The sequence below is a fragment of the Ambystoma mexicanum genome, chromosome 3q, assembly GCF_040938575.1.
Source record: "Ambystoma mexicanum isolate Mex_15411 chromosome 3q, UKY_AmexF1_1, whole genome shotgun sequence".
Lineage (NCBI taxonomy): Eukaryota > Metazoa > Chordata > Amphibia > Caudata > Ambystomatidae > Ambystoma > Ambystoma mexicanum.
This window is the reverse complement of record NC_090926.1, coordinates 736,135,932-736,158,570: the sequence shown is the minus strand read 5'-3', so window position 1 is coordinate 736,158,570 and position 22,639 is coordinate 736,135,932. Positions and strand designations below refer to the sequence as shown.

Sequence of the window (22,639 nt, the reverse complement as noted above, 5' to 3'; positions counted from 1 at the left end):
GTTTAGGAGACACCACCAAATCAGCAGCCTCCTGCAAGGTCTTCTATAAAGAGGGTAGGTCCAGTTGCCAAATATTCTGACATTCCTTATTGATAAAGGATGCCATAAGGGGAAGGTTGGTGGTACGCCAGTTCCGTTTCGTAGCTGGAACGGTAATAGCAGCCCTACATGGGGTGTACAATGCAAATGGCATTGCATAATGGTATTACCACAGTACTTGTATAGCTTGTGTCACAGAAATGGCAGATTCCACAGAAAAAATAAGATCAAGAATGCCGCCCAAAGTGTGGGTTGCTTCAAGTACCCCCTGCTGGAACCAAAGTCTCTCATGGAGTCGAAAAACCGGGCCAGTATGGGGGCAAGCAGGGCATTGTATCTGATATTAAAGTCGCCCAGTATTATTACATTCGAAAACCTGATATGACAGGAGGCAACCACATCTAGGAATGGGGTAAGGAAAGCAGAGTAAGATCCTGCAGGGGTGTAGAGCATTAAGAAATGTAGACAGTAAGAGCTATCAACCACCCAACGCACAAGCAGAGCTTCCATACATAGGTTATGTGGCAAAGAAACCATAGTAATTGTGATAATAGATTTGAAAATAATTGCGACTCCCCCTCCACGATGAAGTGCCAGACGATGAAGGTGTATTATACTGTATCTGTCCGGAAGTGGCTCAGAGAGAGTTGCAGCAGAGCTATCAGTCAGCCAAGTCTCTGCGAGACATAAGATGCCAGAAGAGTTATCTTGTAAGAACTCGAATATAGAGACGGCATGTGCCACCAAGGAACGTGTGTTTAATAGATAGGCGTTGCAGGCATGCTTTTTTGTGGGTTTGCGAGGTATACTAGCCACCAGGGAGTTTTTATAAAAATTCATAGGAAATACCGTGTGCATGAGAGCAAGACCCACCAGGGCCTGTCTCAGTTAGCTTACCCTGCCACTAGGGGTCCAGCCCTCCAGCCGGTCCATGGCCTGGACCAGCACAACAAAGGGGTGACGCAACCACACACGCTGCGCCCGACCGATGTGCCGTTGGCTCCTCTGTTGATAGAAAATAGTATAACTGAGGCCTATCATCTAACGTTGCAGGAAATAAGTAGTAGGAGCTTCCTGTCAGCAATGCGTGTCGGTATGAAACAAAAGAAAGAGGACTGCAACCAAGTCAAGCCTCTGAGTCCGAAGAGGCCAGGTACCCTCTGACACCAGTGCATATACTGGCTACAAGGAAATTAAAAAGGAAGCCAGTAGCCAGAAAAAAATAAGTAAAATAAAAACACCAGAATTGGGATTGCGAGAGATGAGGTGACCAGTCACAAATCAAGGAGGGGAGTAGGACCCCACCCTAAAAGGAAATTAAATAATGTCAATGTACAAGCAAGAAATCAGCAAAATAGTAAAAACGCACAGGGAGCTCAAGCCTTGATTCGTGAATGTATGGCAATCATTGTGCTGTGAATTGTGAGGTAAGTGGCCTCCCATTAGTGTAGAAGGGTTAGGTGGGACGTACCTTTTATTACGTAGGAGTTCAATAGTCAACGTAATGCTAGCCTGCCTCGCTTACTGTGGAAGGGCCAGGTGATTTATTTAAGTTATTATGAAGAGCGCTAGGGTGAGCCTTATTCAATATGTTATGTTGAGTCTCATTGTATCCATGTTATGTAATATAAGTGATTCTTGCAGAGGGTGACTTCCCCATCTTGGTAACCTCTTGGTGCTTGGTTATTTAGAGAGTTTTGGGTTGGAGTTAGTGAGGGGAAGGCAAGATGTGAAATCTGGGGTGTTGATACGTCCATATTGTATTTATTTAGGAGGAGGAACAATGCTCTTTTGATCACAAAAGAACGTACAGTAGATGAGATATCATATTTGACGGGAAGCAGTGAGCTACTTGCACTGGTGTGAGTTAGAGTGACATTCTGACCAGGTTGTGGAGGGGAGTAAAAGGAAGAGTCGTCACCAGGGACAATACATGGGTGGACTTACACAAAGGACAATCAACATTAGACATTTTTGAGTGCAGGTAGGTGGCGCGTAGGGCCAGCTGCGTTAGGGATGTGACCATGATGGATGAAGTGCTAGAGTGGAGGCAGAGAAGGTGAGGGAGTGAGGTGGGTTAGAGACAAGGGAAAATGTGAGTGCAAAGGCAGATGAGAGGTCGGTTAAGAGCATAATTCAGAGGCGAGGAGGTAGGCTTTCAATGTGGATTTAAATACATTGATGTGGACTGTTTCTAGGATGTCCTGGGGAAGAGAAGTCCAAGCAAGAGGAGCAGGAAGAGAGAAAGAGCGGAAGCAAGAGGAAGCTAAGGGAGGGTGAGGAGCACCAAGAGTAAAGGCGACAGAGCAGTGATTACCAGAAGGAAGCACCCACATCGGTGTGTGCTAGTGACATTTCGGTGACGTGGGTGGGGTACAACCAGTTTGTCTTTTCGTAGTACAGCCTGAGGTGTTGTTCTTATGCTCAAAGAAGTTCCACTCTGCAAGCATGGATGATTCGGAGGTGGTTGTGCTATCGTGTGATGGGTGGCAAATTGAAAAGGGATGAGTGTGTAGTAGGGGATTGTGCAAGCATGCAGAATGCTTCTATGTGTGTTGCATGTGTGTGTTTGATGGTTTTGCATGTATGGTTAAAACTTTCTTTCATTAAAAAGGGTTTAGCTCGAATCTCATTCAATTAAAAATGCTCAAGGCAGCTGGAGAGAGTAGAGGTGCTTCAAGATTTCGAAAAAGAGGTTGAGGTACTGGCCGCTTCCAATATCCCAGTAATCAAGCTTGGTGCATTAAACAACCTGATTCAGAAAATTGTGTTGGAGGCATAGATCATTGGTTCAAAAGTGGTCATGGAGGCTTCAGCCCTTCACATGTCTAAAGTCGCTAGTGGATAATCATAATGATTACATCACATTTTTGTGTAGTGCTTCATGCCAGTTTCCTCTCGCTTCTAAGTGCTGTAATTATAGGTGTAATTATTGCCCAATTTAATAGCACTCAATTGTTTGACCGCATAAGGGTTAAGGGTAGAGTCAGTCAAGCCAGTATTCCAACTTGTGACCACAGTTCAGACACAAATTTGGAAGGTAAGTGATTTAACTCACTGAGGTATCTTAGCAGCTGTCCGTTATCTTGCTTATGAAATGGAATGGAAGCCTCATTCTGATGGTCACGGTCCTGAAGGATCCCTGCACAAAACATACGTGTCTTTCCTTTGCGTATGCGCATTTTGATCCTTGTCAGCATGGGTAAAGCCTGTGCTAATGTGAGATTTACAAACCCATTTGGGAATGCTGTACCTGCATTGACGTTCCCCATGAGTAGAAACCCATGCTGGTCCACCTGGAATTGGTTAATTTCAGCACATTGTGTTCTGCACCGGCAGAACCCTGAGGCAACCTGCTGAAATGAATGGTGAACTGGCAGCTGCCATGCTTGCTGTGATAGAAGACACAGCAGAGCTCCACTGCATCTGATCCACTACTTGTATGCTGAAATGGACGGAAACACAGGAGGATGCCAGGTTCCGGGGCCTTTCACAGGGCACGTGATGTGACGAGCTGGCCAGAAACCGATGAAAGAGCCTGACCGAAAGAGCCTGACCGCATCTGCCGGATCCCTTCCTCCAATGAATCCTCAGCCATCATTGAGTTGGGAAATAGCACCTTCTATTGAGCCAATAAACTATATCATTGTGTTCTTGCATTAGGATCACAAACAACTGGTTGGACTGCAGCTTCACCCAACCTGTTCAGAGTTAAAAATGAAAATGGAATGCTTAAATGTTCTGGTCTGGCTCTGGGTCTGTGAAAATCGAACACCCTTCCTCCCTTCCCAGGCCTGAACTCGAACCTGTGATCTACATGTTCAGGCTGATGTGTGCAGCAGGTCCCTTGACCCACTGAGCTATCTTACAATAGCGTGATATAAAGCAATACCATATTCATATCCCTCTCATTGTTCATGTATTTCGTCCTGCACCATGCACATTTGACTGAAATATTGCCTAAGGGGATATGAAGTTGGTGATGCTATCCAATGAAAGTTTGTTTCCACTAAGTCACTGCAGCTAGCAAGCATGCTTTGAACACTTACCAGCAAATCCAATGCCATTCGGGAGAGGTTCATTGGCTCTTGTTTATTTCTATGCATTCTGGAACTAATAGTATTGCTTTTGACCTTTTAGCACGAGGACTGGAAATCCCAGAAAGTAATGAAAAAAACAGGACAGTTCCGCCTCTCAGGCCTGGCATGACATTCAAAGGTAGGTTGGTGTGCATGCTGTTGCCACTGTGCCAGAGCTAATTCATGTGCTGAACAATCTGTGCCATGCTTAGAATTTGGCTCTTGCTTTCCTTTGGCATGTTTACTTTGAAAAGTACCTTTTTTGTGGCGTTCTTAACACGTTCCACGGGCCATACTGGGGGCAACGCCCGGCATGCCGAGTTAATAGACCGAGCAAATCGAGGGTGGTTAATGAGGTTACTGAGACGTTATCGCCGGTATGGCCCGTGGAACGGGTTAAGAATACCATTAGCACCCTGGGTTACCAAAGTGGTTACCCACATTGTTAAAAAAAAAAGCATTTTCATTCATTGAACGTGACGAAGCACGTGTCCCGTTTAATGAATGAAAATGATTTCCCAAGATGGCTGCCATACTAGTAGACGACGGTGCTCCGTGTGTAGCCCCTCTTCCATTACCAAGGCAACCGGACAAGGAAGAGGCAGGGGAGCTGCTGTGGTCGGTGCAACCACCACAATCAGTTAATTGTTGATGATGAAACAGTGAATAGAGGGTGGGGGGGAGAGGGGGAGATGACGGGCTGCTTAGAACGTGGGCTAGATCGGCAGTACCAGCCTGCGTTTCCAGCCTCCTGGTTGGCCAGCTCCACCCGCTGGGCGCTAATGAGCTAATGATTGTTATGGTCCAGTCAAAAGAAACTAACACTATTTTTTGCTATAGGCCCTTTGAAATTCTCACCACTTATTTACAGTGTTTTCAACTGTCGAATCACCTCGATTATTTATTACCTTCCTAAAAGTTTGAGTTTTACCGAATCGAATTCAGGAGAATCCAGTTTGACTCAAGCACCCCTATTCGTTATTGGTTATAATGGTCGTTCCTCCTTTTCATGGGAACAAATGATTGTTTCTGCCTACTTTATTGGGAAAAGACATGGTTTCAACCTTCCATACGTATGAGGGCTATTAGATGTCCAACCGGTTCAGCACTAACTAATTAACTCAATGAACACATTATAGAACCCCTTTTCGGGTGTGCATGTGGTGTATTTCTTTTTTTTTTAATTTTCAGAAAATTGTAAAAAGGAAGTTTTCTGTGTCTGAATTTGCCTCTGATTTTATTATCCCTGTTTTTAATTGCTCTGGCTTAGATATCAAGTCCACCCTATTTTAATAATTGTTGTTTGCTTGTTAAATGTTGAATTGCCTTCTTGAATAGAGCTAAATGCTATATTTTTAAAAACACATGTTTGGATCTGCTTTGTATGGACTGGGTTTATCCTCTCCTTGGTGTGGCACAGCATGTTGTAGCAAATCCCTTGCTGTGGAATACTAGGCTACATAACCCCTCCTTGTGTAAAGAGCTGTCCTTTAGAGCCTGAATCGCTTTGGTACACAGCTGGGGGGGCTTGGTGGGGGGGGGGAGTCCTGATCCCCCCCTTGTGGTGTAGATTGCACACAATGGGACCATATGCTTACTTTGAAGTAGACCGGTTCCACCTTATGTTTGAGAGCATGACTCTTTCCCACCAGCGCTAGGATGGTAGAAACCTTATCCATGTCATCAATGTTCTCCACCACGTTGTTAATGGCACCCATGACTCGTCTGGCATGCTTGCGCAGCTGCACACTCCTCTCCATCTCCAGCGTATCTTCCATGTGCTTGAACTGGCTGAAGTACTGCTTGGCCGATGGGAAGTTGACAAAAAACCTGGTCAAGATGGAAAAAGCAATGGATTCATGTTTAGGTATCGTTTAAATAGCACAGTAAACAAGTTAGGCTGTCAACAGGCTACACAACAAACCTCCCGTTAGGCCTAAGATGATGTGCGATACCATAGGGTACTGCCAGAGCATCACCTGATTGACACATTTCGACACTATTTTGCCCCAAAATATCCCTGATACATGGCTGATACAATTGTGCATGACGGTGCCCTTTTTTTCGCCATTTGGTGTCTCCTTGACATTCAACAGTGGTTGAACATGCCTGGTGTGTCCACAACCACATGGGCGCACCGTTCTCAAGCAGATAAGTGCCCCGCTGCATATCATAGTCGCTGCAATGGTGGTTCGAAGGTTACAGCACCTACTTGGTGGAAGCAAGCAGCCGTAAGGAATGGGTTCAAGCCTCATGGCCAATGCTCTCCTTTTGCTTTTTTATATAAATGAGAATGAAATAACCTTGGCTCTAATATCTCAAAAGAATTGTAAGGCCCAGGAGTGAACAGGCTCCCGGTCAATCGTTTTAACGCAGAGATGTATGTAGGAGCCCCAGTTCTTTTATGGCTCTTCAACTGTCTGAATAGCATTGATTTTGTCCCCACCCGTTGGCAACAGGCCGAGATCGTCCCCATTTGCAAAAAAAGGGGACAGGAAATGACCAGCAAATTAGTCTTATTGCTTGTCTTGCTAAGGTTTAGGGGAAATGAATCGTAGCGCCCCTTCAGAAATGGTTACAAAATGAGGAAAATATCTCAGATCTTCTGGCGGGCTTTAAAAAGGGTATGAGCACAATAGTTCCGGCCTCCTGTCTATTTACGTTGCAAAGCAAAAACGTGACCCTGAATACGGAATCCCTCTTTATGGTGGTCGTGGCTTTAAATTGGCGTTTAACTCGGTCGATCGGGCAATCCTATAAAAAGTCCTAAGTGACGTTAAAATTTCCCCCCGTAATAATAGGCCTATTCAAATGCTTTACGAGAATAATACAGCTAACGTAAGATGCGGGCGCGGGGCGCGGGCCACGGGGGATATCAGATTCATTCCCTGCATTCAATGGAGTGCGATACTGCTGCGCTCAGGCCCCCTTGCTTTTCTTAATTTATGTCAGCAACCCAATATTAAGAATTTCAAACTCGCTGCTGACGCTCCCCAAATTGCCAAAAGAAAAGTTTGCATTCTTATGTATCCCGATGACTCTGTATTGGTCTCAAAGACCAACATGGGCACACAAAAGCAGTTCACTGTTTTAGTAGAATTTAACAAAGACAGAAGACTCTTTCAGCCTGATTCATGGAATATTTTGCACGGTGCAAAGTAGTTTTCACTAGAGCAAAATGACTTTGCACTGCCAATAGACACGTTCCACTGGGCCTAACTCACATCGCGGAGTAAAGTGTATTTTTTTTAAGCTCCGCTCTAAACGTTCAATGAATTAGGCCCTTAGTCTTCCTGTTAGTATGAGGACGATCCCATTATTCATGGAAACAGGGGTCAGAGCAGAAGAACATTTGGCCTCAGGTAAAGCTCTTTTCTTTTGGTTATGGCTGAACAGATAAAGTAACCTCTGACATTATAACGAGGTATTTTGGGATGTGGTTAAGGCCGAAATTGATAAAACATGGAAGTGGTGTAGACATATGGACCTGCTGTTGAACAGAATAGGGTTGTCACAGGAGTCATAATAGAAGAAGAAGAAAGGATGGGATCGATGAAGGCCACACGTGATACCTTGTATGTGGAGAATCTGATGGAGGACTCAGTTCAATTGGGAAGATTCCCAGGCTATCGATCGGATACCGTTGATAATCTTACTGCATCTCTCTGCCGCGTCCTTCCCATTGATTTATGTCACAGTACCCAGGGAATAGAGCAGCTTAGTTTATTGGTCGTATTTCTGCTCATCTTGGATTTTGCTCCTAGCCTTTGTTGCCTGGCCAAGAAATTGGTTTGTGCAGGATGCGTTGCCTTGCTTGGCGTTGCTTTTTGAAGGAGCAGGCCCAAACGCCCCTGAGATGATGGCTGTACACAGTCAAAGACTCCCTCGGAGGGACACGGGCATTCGCTGCTCGGCTGCTGCGGTGTATACGGCCGGAAGTCATCGCAGAAGCAGGCCACAGCAAGATCACCTGGCCAGTGCAGTAACGGTGTCCTGCGGCTCCAGGTCGCCCCCAATTTCCTGACAAGGCAGCAGCAGCTCTAAAGCAATCATGGTGACACCTGTTTATGTTGATTCCACCGCTAGTAAAAATATTGTTGGTGGACCTCAGCCAAATTCCAGAAATGCTTATGTTTCTAATTAAAAAAGTGACCATACTCCCTTTTTAAAATGGCTCCTCTCACCAACCACCCGTCACATCCCCCGAGCCCCGCTACGGGTGTGTCTGCAGCCCATTTAAGATCATCACTCCAAAAGACCCATAGGGCAGAACGGCAGTCAATCAAGCCATGAGCGCTGACCAGACACGTGACTGGCTCTGTATCCGGCCTTTGAGAAGCATCCACCTACAGAAGAAATCCTAATTATATTATCTGACCGCGTCAGAGTCGAGTGTTTTCATTCTTGCGTCTTTGCCAAGATTTCAATTCGCACACATTGTTTACTTTACAGAATGTTAAGAAATAGATGGGGAGAGGTCGAGGCGCATCCAGGGAAGGCTGTCTGAATCTTGAGGCGTTCCGTTACCCCCGGGGCAGTTTATTCCACATTAGAGGAAACACACCAGCATGCAATCTGCTCGTAAAACAGAGCTGAGGGTGGGAGGGGAAAGGAACGCGCGTGCAAGGAGAAAGAGGCGCCCAAAGAGAGAGCCGAGGTAGATAATAGGGCGTGAAGAACACAGCGAGGGCTGCCAGATGGAGAGGAGGAGAGTAAAGAGCGCAGAGAGAGGGAAAGGCGGAGACGACGGAAGAACGGAGGGGTGAAGAAAGAAGAGTTGAAGATCAGAGGGCGAGGGAGAGAGATGCAGAGGAGAAATGAGAGGAACAGGGCAGACAGGAGGTGAAGAAAGGGGAGATCAAATCAAAGAGGCGCGGGGTTCACAGAGAAGAGAGAAAGATACGGAGGTGCGCAGTGGCGTCTCCAGGAATCATATTTAGGTGGGGAAAGGGGGGGGGGGGGGCGCACATGGCCCACAGGTAAAAGTGGGAGACACGCATAATGGATGAGTGCAAAGTCCTACACCATAAATATTGAAACACGTCCCATCTCGAGGATGTCGGCAAATGCAGAAGAACACGGCCCTGTGACGCTGGGCTCATCATCCGACGAACTTTTCTTAAATCAATGAATTGTCACTTTCTTCTATCAAAAATCTCGCCAACCCTCATCAGCCCTACAATGATTAAACGGCTCCCGGATAAGATTGCACATATAGACAAATAGACACATGAGTACCCGAGGGCCGAGCCAGTGCATGCACTCTCTGGCACTCACAAGGTAACCTATGAACAGCCTGTCCCCTGGGACCAGTTACACTAGAGTGACATTAGTTTTTAAATGTAATCTGATGTGAAATGTAAGGTTGGCTCTGGAGGGAAATGAAGATGTATAAAACATGCAGCTCTCTGCCAGCATAGCTGCATGCTCCATCCCTGCTAGTACAGCTGTGCTATCACCCATGCTGTGGGTGTTCTGGCCACACCAAACAGGCAGCTCTCTACCAGCATAGCCGCACGCTCCATCCCTGCCAGTACAGCTGTGCTATCACCCATGCTGTTGGTGTTCTGGCCGCACCGAACATGCAGTTCTCTATCAGCATAGCCGCATGCTCCATCCCTGCCAGTACAGCTGTGCTATCAACCATTCTGTTGGTGTTCTGGCCGCACCAAACATGCAGCTCTCTAACAGCATAGCAGCATGCTCCATCCCTCCCAGTAGAACTGTGCCATCTCCCATGCTGTGGGCACTCTGGCCACGCCACACATGCAGCTCTCTACCAGTATAGCCACATGCTCCATCCCTGCCAGTACAGCTGTGCTATCACCCATGCTGTGGGTGTTCTGGCCAAACCAAACATGCAGCTCTCTATCAATATAGCCGCATGCTCCATCCGTGCCAGTACAGCTGTGCTATCACCCATGCTGTTGGTGTTCTGGCCGCACCAAACATGCCGCTCTCTATCAGCATAGCCACATGCTCCATCCCTGCCAGTACAGCTGTGCAATCACCCATGCTGTGGGCGCTCTGCCCATGCCAAACATGCAGATCTGTACCAGTATTGCCACATGCTCCATCCCTGCCAGTATGGCTGTGCAATCACCCATGATGGGGACGCTCTGGCCACACCACTCTGCAGTCTCGGAAAATATGCCATGTGAAAGTATCTATTGTATGGCTACACTTTATATACAAAAAACAGCATGATCACAAACCATATTTTCTATGAATGCTGGAGTGTGTGTGTGGTACGGTGTGATTATGTGTGATTCGTCCCCAGTGAAAAAGTACTATGCATTGCAAAGTTGCATTTTATCATATAATATCGTCAGACTCGGATAAGGACGCACAAGGTACAAAGATGTTCAATAAGGCAGGAGCTAAAGTGCACACCTTCTAGCAAAAACCCACACTTGCGTGGATAGGTCAGTGGGTTAAGCTCTCGCCTCTGTTGTAGGATCAACCTGCTGTTGCGTCAAATCCTGACTCTGACTTCTTCTTTCCTAGGTCGACTCATTGGAACAGATTCTCAAAATTCTTTGTGGCGCATGTGATGAGATGTGGTGGCACATCCTCACTTGCGCCAAAAAAAGAAGCAGCCCAATTCACCCAGGGCATCTAAATGTGCACCCACTCAGATGCCCATGTTCACCCCTTCGTGCATTTGCACAAATCAGGGGACATTTCTGCCTATTTACAACAAATCCAAAACTCAGAAACGGGATGCCCTTTTAATTGCACAGAAACGAGGGACCTTCCCCTGCACCTTCTGGAACAGGCGCAGGGGGCGTGTGGGGGATGTGCAAATCATCCCAGGGTCATTCCTGACCCTGCACTGCATTTTTCTTTAAGTGTGACAGCTGAGGTTTAAACCTTTTTGTTATTGCCATTTCACAGTGATGGGTTCCAGATACAGTCACAGCACCCACCTGGGTGATGGGAGTCTGTCATACATTAGTGACGGGAGCACGCTCCCGACACTGATCTATACAAGGGTGAGGCGCCCAGCGCATCTTGTGCACGGCTGACCACCTCCCAAGAAATGCTCATGTCATCGGGACAATATGGTGACCGGCTCATTTCTAAAAGTAAATGAAACGGGGGACTTCTCAGCGCTCCTTTCATTTGTGCTACCTTTTGAGAATCAGCCCCATTCCCATTGGGTACTATTGCTATTGAATTGGGTAATCATTGTCATGAGCTCTGATTGCAGCTCCTAGAAACAGGGTGAAGCACTGTATAAAACTCTGATATTATTACAAGTGCTATCCACTTATTCTCTGTGTGCTATTCTTGCACCAAAGGTGCATGCTGTCTAAGAGGGGAGAGATGAGGCGGTGTGCGTTTGTTCTTCCGGGAGGATAGCTCAGGGGCAACATGCTCACCTTGGACGCAAGGTGACACAGGGCACCACAGGTCCAATCCCCGGGTCCGCGCTTAGAAACCTATAGGTATTAAGCGTGTTATAAATAACATACCATATCACATCATTCCTTTGCATAGTTGTGCCTTAAAGTAAAGTAATGTTTGCTACCATGGTCAACATACTACACTGTTTTGGATCGTAGGATTTTTTTTTAAATTTCATAACCATCTCGTCCCAATTTTAAAGCACCATCAGAAAGACATGCCAGTAAAATCAGTAAAATCCAGCAGTGTTTGGGCACTTGCTACTGACACCAAGCGCAAGCCTGCTAGTCGCAGGCTCAAAGTCGGTTGTGTCTGACTCAGCATTTTACTCTTCACTGCTAGCAAAATCCTATCCACCGTAGTTATGTAGTTGTCTCAGGATCTGTGTGTGTTGGCTACTGGGCAAGAACACAGCCCCACACGCACAGTCACCCTTACCCTACACCCTGGGTCCTCTCTCAGCCCCGTTCCCGCAACACTCTTTTTGGGAGAACCAGGGAGGCCCTCCTACCCCAATGCAGTGGCATATGTCACAGCCGTATTATCCGCACATCTAAATCCGTTATAAATATCATATCATATCATATCATATCCTGGGGCTTTCTGAATCAGTATATAGTGTTAATAGTTGCAAACACATTAAAGTAAGGGTGAGTGTTGTGAAAAATGAAAACAGCGCCAGGTCCATAGTGCATTATGTATGTAAGGATTTTAGCATACAACCCCTTTATGGCAGACATCTTTGTCAAATTTAAAGATCTGCTGGCTACTTATGTTCCAAAAGGGCTCTTTGTTTTTTATGCAATGCACCCAGTAGCCCTCTTTGGTGCCATTTGCCCATTCTCCTTTCTCACAGGCTCTTTTGAAAGAGTTCAATAGAAATGCACCAGACTGGCAAGATAACCTTTTATCAGAAAGCAAATGTAATGTATGTAGTTGCTCTAGGCTTTGATAACGTTCTCTGCTCAGTAACCCATGTGTAACATTCTTACTAGGACTATAATATATACTGCAAGTCATTATTCGACCTTTTAAAAGGAGCCAGTTTACAATGTTAGTGTGATTAAACATTTTCCTTTTTTAATTGCTTCTTTTACGAAAAATACACACCATTTTGTCTGCCAATATGGCCTTGCTTTATGGAGAGGTTACGCTCAGATTAAAACCCATGATCCGTCTCTCATGTGAGAAATAATTAACAAAAAAAAAGAAAAGAAACACGGTTGTACACCTAGTAGCCTGGTCCCTTTTCCCCTTACAAGGTCTGTCAGAAACACAGCAACCCGCACAGAGCTTTTCCACCCCCTACTCAATTGCCCCCACACAAGTGTGATGGTGACACGCCAGCGGGGCACACGCAATGACAGTGATGGTCTCCAAACACAAGGCAGCTCTCCACCCTGTGGGATTCCTCTGCCCCTGCTGCTCTCCTTTTACTTTAAGCATAAAAACACAGCACCCCTCCCCCTCTTTCCACGATATCTGTGTTTTTTTCTCTGTGGTTGCACAGCTGGCAGCAACGGCGGGTCGGCTCTAACAAAAGCGCACCTGACAGCATGGCTCTCTCCCACAGAGGGATGAACAGAGCCATAGGGTGAGACAGAAAGAGCAAGACAGAGAGGAGAGCACAGAGAGAGAGAGAGAGAGGGTGGTAGATCCAAGTATCATACGCAGGGGTGTTGCTAGGTCTGGACAGGATCAGGGACTCTGTTAATGTCAGGACTGTCGGGACTCAGGTCTAGCTAGCCTTTAGGTTATGTAGCCCCTGAGCTTCTATCCAGGGCTACAGCCAAAAGACTACAGCCCTCACAGCACCCCCTAGCGACACCTCTGATGATACGCCAGGTACAATGAGTTATCGTACGTTGGAGAAACGTAATAATAGCCCTTTCGCGCAATGCCACAAACTGCTACGTTAAAACGATGCATTATTTCTGTAAGGGTTATTGCCACTGTACAAACTTTAAAAAAAGTGGCATTGGTAACGGCTGATTCGTTTTGGAATAGTTATGTTTATGAGCATGGCCTTACAGCATAATGTTAAGTTAGGCATGAGTAACATGAACTGTTTAAATGCTATATAACAGTGAACTGGTTACATTAATACATGTGAACAATTATACTGAATGTATCAATACTATGTGAATACAACACATCTTAACACATAACAAAATGAATACACCAGAACATCTAAAAATTGCCTTGCACAATAATATTTTTTTTTGTACAATCAAATGTTCACATATTATCGTAATATATAGACGCATCATTGCCAGCTAAATGTAAGAATTGCAATCTGGCTTTAGCTAATTCCAGTATCCTTGCGTTAAAGGCCACCAGGTATGCAGCTGACACTGTTGTGTAAAAGTGACATAGATTCACATTGCAAAAGTTGGTGGCACCGCCCCCTCTTAACATGAGGAGAGTGGGGGTAAGGCTTGTATGGCTCCAGCAGCTCTATAAATGACTGAGTAATTTAAGTACAGAGCAGAGGCAGCGGGGTAGCTTTGGGGTCAGGGGGTAGAGACGAGGCCTTTTTCGACACCGGATTAAGATATTGCTGTTGGATCTAAAGGTGTGTGTCAGGGGCAGGGATCTCATGTCCAGTGTTCACCAAAGCTCCTGGGGGGCTCCTGATTACCGTTTATCTTGGGCCTCATTGTAAGTTTGGTGGTAATTACTCATTTACTGTTACTTCTATTCGATCCGGGGGAATTACTGCCGGATTATGAGTCGCAGTAAACCCATGCTAGTCCCATTGGAGCAGACTGTACCACTGCCTGGGGGATCTTGGAGGATTTTGAGGAATTACCACAGGCGATAATTCCTCCACTTCAAGGTCAATGCAGAATTCAGTGGTGCAATAACCCTGGAAAATGATGGCAGTAACGAAATTACCAGAAACATACCGCCACTGCCCAAAAAAACAGTTAGTGGGAAATGGGCCAGGGGAAAGTTTATCTCCAGTAAGCCTTTCCCGAGCGAAATTCTAAATCTTAAAAACGCTATTGTGGAGATTGCTAGCTGTGATGGGCCTCAGCTCATAGCACATGATTGGTTAATTTATGAAGTAAAAGGATAACCAAATAATTTGAAAAAAAGTACAAAGCTGCCGTCATGTTTGACTTGCAAAACAAGTTTGACTTTAATTGCGAAGTTTTGCGTTTAAACACATGATGCAAACCCTTATGTATACCTTTATACCTTTAAATAATGGAAAAAGTAAGCAACTTTTACTGATAGCATGGCCAGCCCACAGCAGGCAGACTATACAGACATCTTAAGTTTCCAAGCATCAAGTGTGACTAGGACATCCAGCCCTGCCCCTTTTCCTTGCATTCTGTTGGAAGTACCAGATTGCAGTACTCAGGATGCTCATCGCACACCTGAAATGGGGCAGGTCACCCTGAGTGGGACTGGTATGCCCAGACATGGGTCTCGAGCCTGCTGGCCGTAGAGAGCCAAGCTACTCGTCATTGATGACCCCCAACAAGGCTGAAACATGATGTCTGGGGATGCTTGTCGTCTCGTGCCGAAGGGATGTGATCAAGCAGTTCGGCTGGACTGACCCTTTTGGGGTGGGACTAAGCCTGATTTACAAATGGCCTTTCCCCTTCATTTGAAATAATGCCACTTTTGGGTTGAAGATTGAAAAATAACTTTCCCAATGACACCTTTACCCAGTTATAACGACAAATCGAATGAATAGCTAATGCTATGACATCATGTGTGAGAATTATACAAATATTTCCATGATATGGTATGATAGGTTATTTATAACGCGCTTAATACCCAGAGGTTTCTAAGCACAGACCCAGGGATCTTGCGTCCAAGACAAGCAGGTTTCCCCTAAGCTATCCTGCCATTGCAATACCCTGCTGTATTTGTGGGCTGAGCAGGGGGGCATACCCAGGTGAAGAGTGAACACACGTGACAACATACATTTTGGATGCCATACCGGCCACATTGTTATTCCTGCAGCAAACATAAATCCAAAAATGTGAAATTTCTTAAAAAACACAATCATTAACAATCAGTATGCTCTTTTTCAACACTTCTACTGGTAATTTGTCCAGGCGCACAATGGCTCCCCTGCTCCCCAGGAGCAGCTCATGGTGATGAGGCCCTGCCCCCCCCACCATGCCCTTTTTGGGAGGTATTCCGGGAGGCAGTCCCCTTTTTCACTGGGTCCAGCTGCCCCCAGTCCCACCGGCCTTCCTCCCCTGCCGGCAGCCTCCGGTAGCCGTGTCCCATTCCAGCCCCCGACTCCCCCGGAAAGAGATCTCAGTGTCTTCATGGTCATCCCCCACCTGTCACAGGGTTGCAGACCCGGCGGTTCATGACCCTGTCCACCCCAACTGCACCAACAGTTCTGTAACATTAGTTCAATTCAGCGCATGGGTGTCGCGCCTTGAAACACTTGTGTATAGGCGCGTTATAAATGCCATATCATATCATATCATGGATAGATGCACCCCGTTTTGGTGACACGTCCCTGGGACCTTCAGCAGCCAGTTCCTGACGATTCATAGGTGCCCAGGGGCTGCGGCCAGCTGGGCCAGTTCATTGTTTAGTTCTTGTGCAGACATGTTTAATGGGCGTGCCGGCCCCGGACACTCCCCGCCCACCCCCCAGTTCAGTCTTGGAATAATCTTTGACCAGGAGACCAGCGCCCCTGGGCCGGCTTGTCCAAACCAGGTAAACAAAGAAAACAAGTGTATGATCAGATCCTTCCTGCCCAATTTCACCAGGTCGTTTCCCCCTATGTGTAAAATCACTAATGCAGGGCTCGGCAGCCCTCTCCTTATTTGACCTCCCACCAATGAAGGCACTTGACACACTTGTAGACCCTCACAACTAATCCAGCAGATTTCAAAAGCTGTCATCTCAGACACTCTCCATTCCATCCTTCTTATGAACGAATGTCCTATGACCCACACCACCAGTTTTGCCTTATTCCTGCATCAATCGACACAAAAGGACAGCATGTTAGCCAAATCATGGTATTTGACAACCATTTATAATTTTTTGCAATCACACATTCCCAAACTCCCCTCACGTCTCTCCTGCCCCAATATTCCATCATTTAGCACAGGAGATGTGGCCTGATGTAGCCCTTGTATACATGTGATTTCACCGCCCAATTGCTTTAATCTGTCTTTCCTCACACCCGTACCCTGCATCTGTGGTGGCTGCCCCAATTCTGAAAGAGTGGGGGGAAAATCCCACCAGACTCAAGCCCCACTTTTACCCATGCTTTTTCCAAAATCCTCCGGAACTGGTACCTGGATAGGCAAGACCTGTCCCTGTGTAAAAACACTGTGCCCTCCTGCTCCCCTTTGTACATCGCAACCGCCCTACTGGGCAGATATCTGTCATAGCATGGACTGTCATTGTCACCCTGTCCCCTTTTCCCTTCTGATCCGTTTTTGACTTTCTCAACCATATGTGGGCAAGGACACTCCCTTAAAATGAAAGGTCATCCCTAGACAATCCCCCCATCAGGTCGGATGTGGATGCTCCCACTACCTCCCCAATCCTGAAGACGCCAAGGAATGCGGTCACAAAAACTGCCCTGAACATTGCTACTTTCCAGTCATCTCTGCAGATCCCCCCAGAACCCAGACCTATGCTGCCAGTTTTTCCGGGTCTAGTGGCCTCCTACTATCCATCTGGTACCACCACCTTTTTCCAGCCGAATAAGGCCTTCTTTATGGCAAAATTGACAGGTGGCGGGGACTTTCCTTGTAACCATGCAAAAAACACAAAGGCAGCCATCTTTGCTCTGGCCACCCCCACTTTTACCCCCTCTGCTTGCAGCAGTCCCAGGAATTTGATCATTGCACCTCTATGAAATATGTCCTTGAGACCCCGTGCCTCACAAAATTCCCTGAATTCCTTAAAATCCCTTTCGTATTCCCTTTTTGTCTTTTTTTATACCATTGTCTTTTTTATACCAAAACCTCTATCAATGATGCCAGACCGGGCACCAAGTTCCCATATTATCTGGTGGAAAGGGTGACATTGCTGGGTCTGACCCCGGTAGCCACAGCTGGGACTCCTGTGGTTTAAAACGGGACAAAGTATCAGCCGCATTTTGTGTCTGGAAGCGCATATTGTCCTTTAGATACAGCAACACCAATCTCTTCAGCAGCCTCAGAACCATTGGACAAGCCACCCTCTGGCTGTTGATTGAGCATACTACTGACATGCTGTCTGACCAAAACACCACATGGCTACCCCACAACTCTTCTCACAGTTAATGCTGCTGTTATTGGAGAAATCTCCAAAAAGGTTATGTTCCTGCACAGTCCCTCATTCTTCCAGCTGTCAGACCATTGCCAGCCGCACCATTTGTTCCCCAGGATGACCCCGAAACTCACACTCCCTGCTGCATCCGCGAACGAGTCCAGCTGGCTGCTGTTCTTAACGTGCATCAGCCAGACCTGCACCCCGTTAAAATCCCTCAAAAAACTGTCCCAGATCAGCAGGTCCTGTCTCTTCCCTTTTGACAACGTGGAGTGGTGATATGTTTTTTCATCAACCCAGATATTGCACCTACAATCGCCCTTGAGAAGGCCCTCTCCATGGGAAGAACTCTAAGCGCAAAATTCAGCGGCCCCACCAAACCCTGCAATTGCCCCAATGTCACCTTCTTAGCCCTCGGGCAGGTGGACACGACCTCCCTGACATCCCGTACTTTGTCCTCTGGGAGCTGACATTCACCAGCCTTGTAGTCTATTTCAATGCCCAGAATACAAAGGGAGTTGGTAAGACCCTTCGTCTTCTTCACTGCCAGTGGCCCCCGCATTTCTCTGCCACCTTCTGGAATGCTTTTAGAACCCTAGCACACTCATCTGTGTCCCCTTTTCCCAAGAAAAGGAAATCCCCCAAATAATGGAAGACCAGAGCCCCCTTGCATTCCCTCTTTGTTCCCCATTCCAGAAATGTGCTCAGTGTCTCGAAGTAAGCACATGAGATATAGCAGCCCATGAGCAAGCACTTGTCATAATAATAGTCCCCTGCCACCTGAAAGACCAGCAGATGATAGTCTTCCAGGTGCACTGGCCACAGCCGGAAGGCAACCTCAATGTCTGCTTTTGCTGGCAGCGCCCCTTTTCCCATCTGCTGTAGCCGCTCTACCGTGGAGTCAAAAGAGGCGTAGCTTACAGAACACACGTCGTCATTAATGGCATCATTCACTGACATCCACTTGGGAAATTATAGATTATGAATCAACTGATATTTTCTGGCTCCTTTTTTGGGGCAATGCCCAAGAGGGGGCACACCAAACCGTCTGGGGGATGGCTGGGTGGGGAGTGAGTGGACCCACAAATCCCCACAATTTGATTTCCTTTGCTACATTTTCCATCAGTACTGCTGGTTGTGAACAGAAAGACCTCTGGTTTTTGGGAAATGGTGGAGGCGTGAACCCCTGCACCACTATTCAGAACCCCTGTGAAAATCCCTCTACCAACATTCTCCCCACCCATTGTCGGTACCCATTCACATAAGCCTGTAACACAACCACTCACACGGGCGAGGGGAGACCCACCGGGGGCACCCTGAGAACCCTAGTACTACCTACTCCTTGCTGTGCTTGATACATTTTATTTCGCTGTGCCTAAACATCCCCCTGAATGAGCACACATGCTCACATTTACAGATTGGCCTTGCAGAAGTGGTTTTGTTGAATGCCCAGCATGCCACTTTTTTGTCCCTGCCCCCCGCTGTTCCGAAAGAGCTGGCCCGGCCTCCCCAACGTGAACCACTTTCTGGCAGAGAGGCGCACTGCCGTGCCACTGGTCCACAAATCCATTGCCCTACACCCCCAACACAGCATTGCATTTCCCGCTTTGGCACCCGTAAACCTTTTATCATATACCAACCAAGCTCCAAATGTGCAATCATGATACAAATCATTGAAAGACCGCCATTCTTTATGAAGTTCAGGGTATTTTTCGAGCATTACGTCAAAGGATATCAAGAACCCTGTTGCCCAATTGGCCAGGGAACATTCCACAAAGAATATCTTCTCTTTACCCTCACCCTTTGCCTCCTCACTCTCGTCTACCCTTCGCTAATCCAAGAGCAAAAATATGTAAATATATTTTTCTTTCTATATGTTTTCCTTAGTCTCCTGTGGTACATGTCAAGTAAGCATACCTGGTACTGCCGCCTGAACTGGGACAGAGGCCTGCCTTGCCTGTCTGTCCCCCTGCCACTGTGCCTGCTGCACTTGTTGCCGCTATACCTGATACCTTTGATCCCCCTTCATTATTTTTCACATTCACCGCCATCTGCAGATTTTCCCTCACTGTTGGCCCACCTGTGTCCCCAGAACTGCTACTGTCATCTCTGCAGTAGCACCAGCCTCTCCTGCTGTCCCCAGTGGACCGAAGCTTTGCACCCCCGCAGCCGGCTCTGTCGGTGAAACCTCCCTGTCCACCTGTGTTCCCCAGGTTGCTGCCCATGGGTCTGTTGCCGCCCATTGCCCTTGTTAATTTGGGACCCTTCCCCCTGTGATGGGGTAGGCCCGGTCGGTGCAGACCAACCCTGCTGTTGTTCCCCCAGGGCCCCTGCCAACTCCCACAGTTACCTCCGGGGGGCCATCCTATACCTCCTCCTTGACGACCGGGTGATGGGATTCCCCACCAAAAGCCAATCCACTGCCAATTATTCATCCCCCAGGGGCCTCCCTGCCCTGTTTCACCATACCCCCAGGAGACCCTCCAATGGCATCCCCATTTTTGTTGAAACTGCAATTCATTCTACCTGTCCCACTTGCACCAGCCAGTGGGGCTGTTATTGCTTGTCCCTCCTGGACACCCGTTCCTGCTGCACTGGCATTATTTCTGCCCCCAAGACATTCCCATTGTCTCCTGCTGGAGTGGGTGTTGATGCCCCCCTCACAACCACTGGAGTGGGGTCAGTGGCTGTTTTGCCACCCCCGCCTCTTTTTTGCAGGAGGAAATGTAGCCCTGAGTGCCGCATTTGTTCTTCTTGGTCTCGAGGGTGGGAGTCCCTCAGTGTTGAACTCCTCCCTCTCCTGCATAACCTCTGCTTGCTGTGTCCCAGTGCTCCCTGCAAGGGAGTTTAATACTGTTCCCAAATCCTTGTCCTGTAACAAAACAATGATGGCCGCAAATTTAGTTGGGTCCATCCTCACTCCCTGGTCAGCAAACACCTTAGTTTTAAAATTATCTGTACTTCCTTTTCTGTGTGCTCACACAGTCAAACAAACGCTTTGTAAGTATCCTTGTTGCCCAAGTAACCCAACTCCTGATCAAATGCCTCGCCCAGCTCCTTGCGGCATGCCCCTGCCAATAATCAAGTCCCAGGCTCTCTTGCAGTGACCAAAACCACCTCCCTGCAAATGCACCAGCTAATTGCAAACGCTTCCTTTCACTTGTGTATCAGTGGGATTTCAGCATATGCACAAAACAATTCAGATGACCGTGCCATGCCTACTCTATGCAGCGGCAAGCACAACATCGCTAAAATCGCCAATGATCGTACAATTTCTATGCAATCCCTCCTTTTAAGTATGCATTGAACATTGCCCACTGGCTGTTTGCATTTCAGACACCCAGGTGTGACACAACAATCACAGCAAAGACAACCGGTTATCCATATACTTCCCACCACTAGCCCCTGACTGCCCAACCATGCACACAAGTCCAGCCCTGCCCCCACCGCTTCTGTGCCCTCTGTGCCCCCCCACCCCACCCTGGCCCACCTTACTGTCCTGCACGCTGTCCCTGGTGCATAGACAGGAGATCCACATCTCTGAACTCCCCGAAATGCCACGTCTTTGCCCAGGATCAGCAACACAGCGATGGTGGCAGGCTCACAGCAAGAATGAAGCAGCGAGGCAATGAAGAAGCAAGACACAATCCAAATGTAAATTAAATCCTTCAGCGGTTGAGGGCTCAGTTATGGCGGTGCAGGCGCGGTGGCGACAATCCCCAGCAGGACCAGGCAGAGATCTGTGCTCTCATCCGCAGGGGCTCTTTTTAAGGTCCAAATTGGCATAGCTGTGCCCCGCCACCATGACCCGAGCCCACAAAACCACCCCAGCCCCCCACTGGGGTCAACTAGTTTGAGTAGGCATCCACCAGCCACTTCCCCCCTGGCCGCCCGCTGCCCAGCCCACCCGGCAACCCCGTAATGGCAAGCTTTTGCCTTTGGATGCATCTCACAGGGACTCCTGATACCAGATTATGCCACCCAGGCACCTGTTTTGGTTATTTAAATTTGATTATTAGCATTTTGGTACTTCAATGGGAACAGTAGAATAGTTGCACCAAGTCATAACAATTTGCACAACAGATGAAACCCCATGCCGTTAATAGCTATAACCCCAATTGTCAGGGAGGGGCATTTTGGGAGAGTAATGGCCCAGAGCCCTTGCGTTGTCTGTGCTTCGGCTGGTAAGCCACTGATGGCAGAGGTGATTGTAAGCCATCACTCCCTCTGAGTCCTCTCATACCGGACAGGACTTTCAATATAAACTCTTTCACAGCTTCTTTTTGGACAAAGGTGCACATTTCCCAAGATTCAGACAGACTAACATGCCAATGCCACGGTACTTTCTCTTGTGATCAGCCTGATCCCTCTCCTTTCAGGGGATCACCTCCTGGGGTCACATGAGTTCTGACAACATCAGTAGCATCCTCTTTCAGATCTGTCCCATCAGATAATTTCAGCACTCCCAGCAGCCTCATATGCCCAACTCTCACAAGTGTGCCTAGTGGCTCAATGGTAGCCTCCAGCAATTGGCACACAGCTGTAATCCTTCAAGCTTCTCAGAATTATCTACCACTCTGTTCACTTTACCATGGGCAGTCCTGTATATTCCTTCCAGGGCTGCATTAGAAACCCTAAGGTTGAGGGCTTCCATGTTGACTTCTGTAGCCATAATTTTACCATCCAGTTTGCCATTTCTTTCTGAAGCGCCATGTGGTGAGGCTGTCTGAATGTGCTGCGCTTTATATCTCCCGACTCCACCCACTAGCTTCCTCTGAGTTTCACAGGCCTGAGTTCCTGGACCTGGAGAACTCTTCCCTGCTCTTAGGGAAGCATTATTCCTCTTTTCCCTATGTATTTCC

At 47.4% G+C, this 22,639-nt stretch overlaps 1 protein-coding gene across 1 annotated transcript in view; it reads right to left on the bottom strand.

Annotated features, from left to right (window-relative positions):
* The window catches only part of CYGB (cytoglobin), a 268,650-nt gene that overhangs the window by 10,065 nt on the left and 235,946 nt on the right, over positions 1 to 22,639 (bottom strand). The window contains exon 2 of the mRNA XM_069654674.1: positions 5,717 to 5,948. Within this exon, the coding sequence (XP_069510775.1) occupies positions 5,717 to 5,948 (232 nt within the window). The remainder of the gene's footprint in view (positions 1 to 5,716; positions 5,949 to 22,639) is intronic.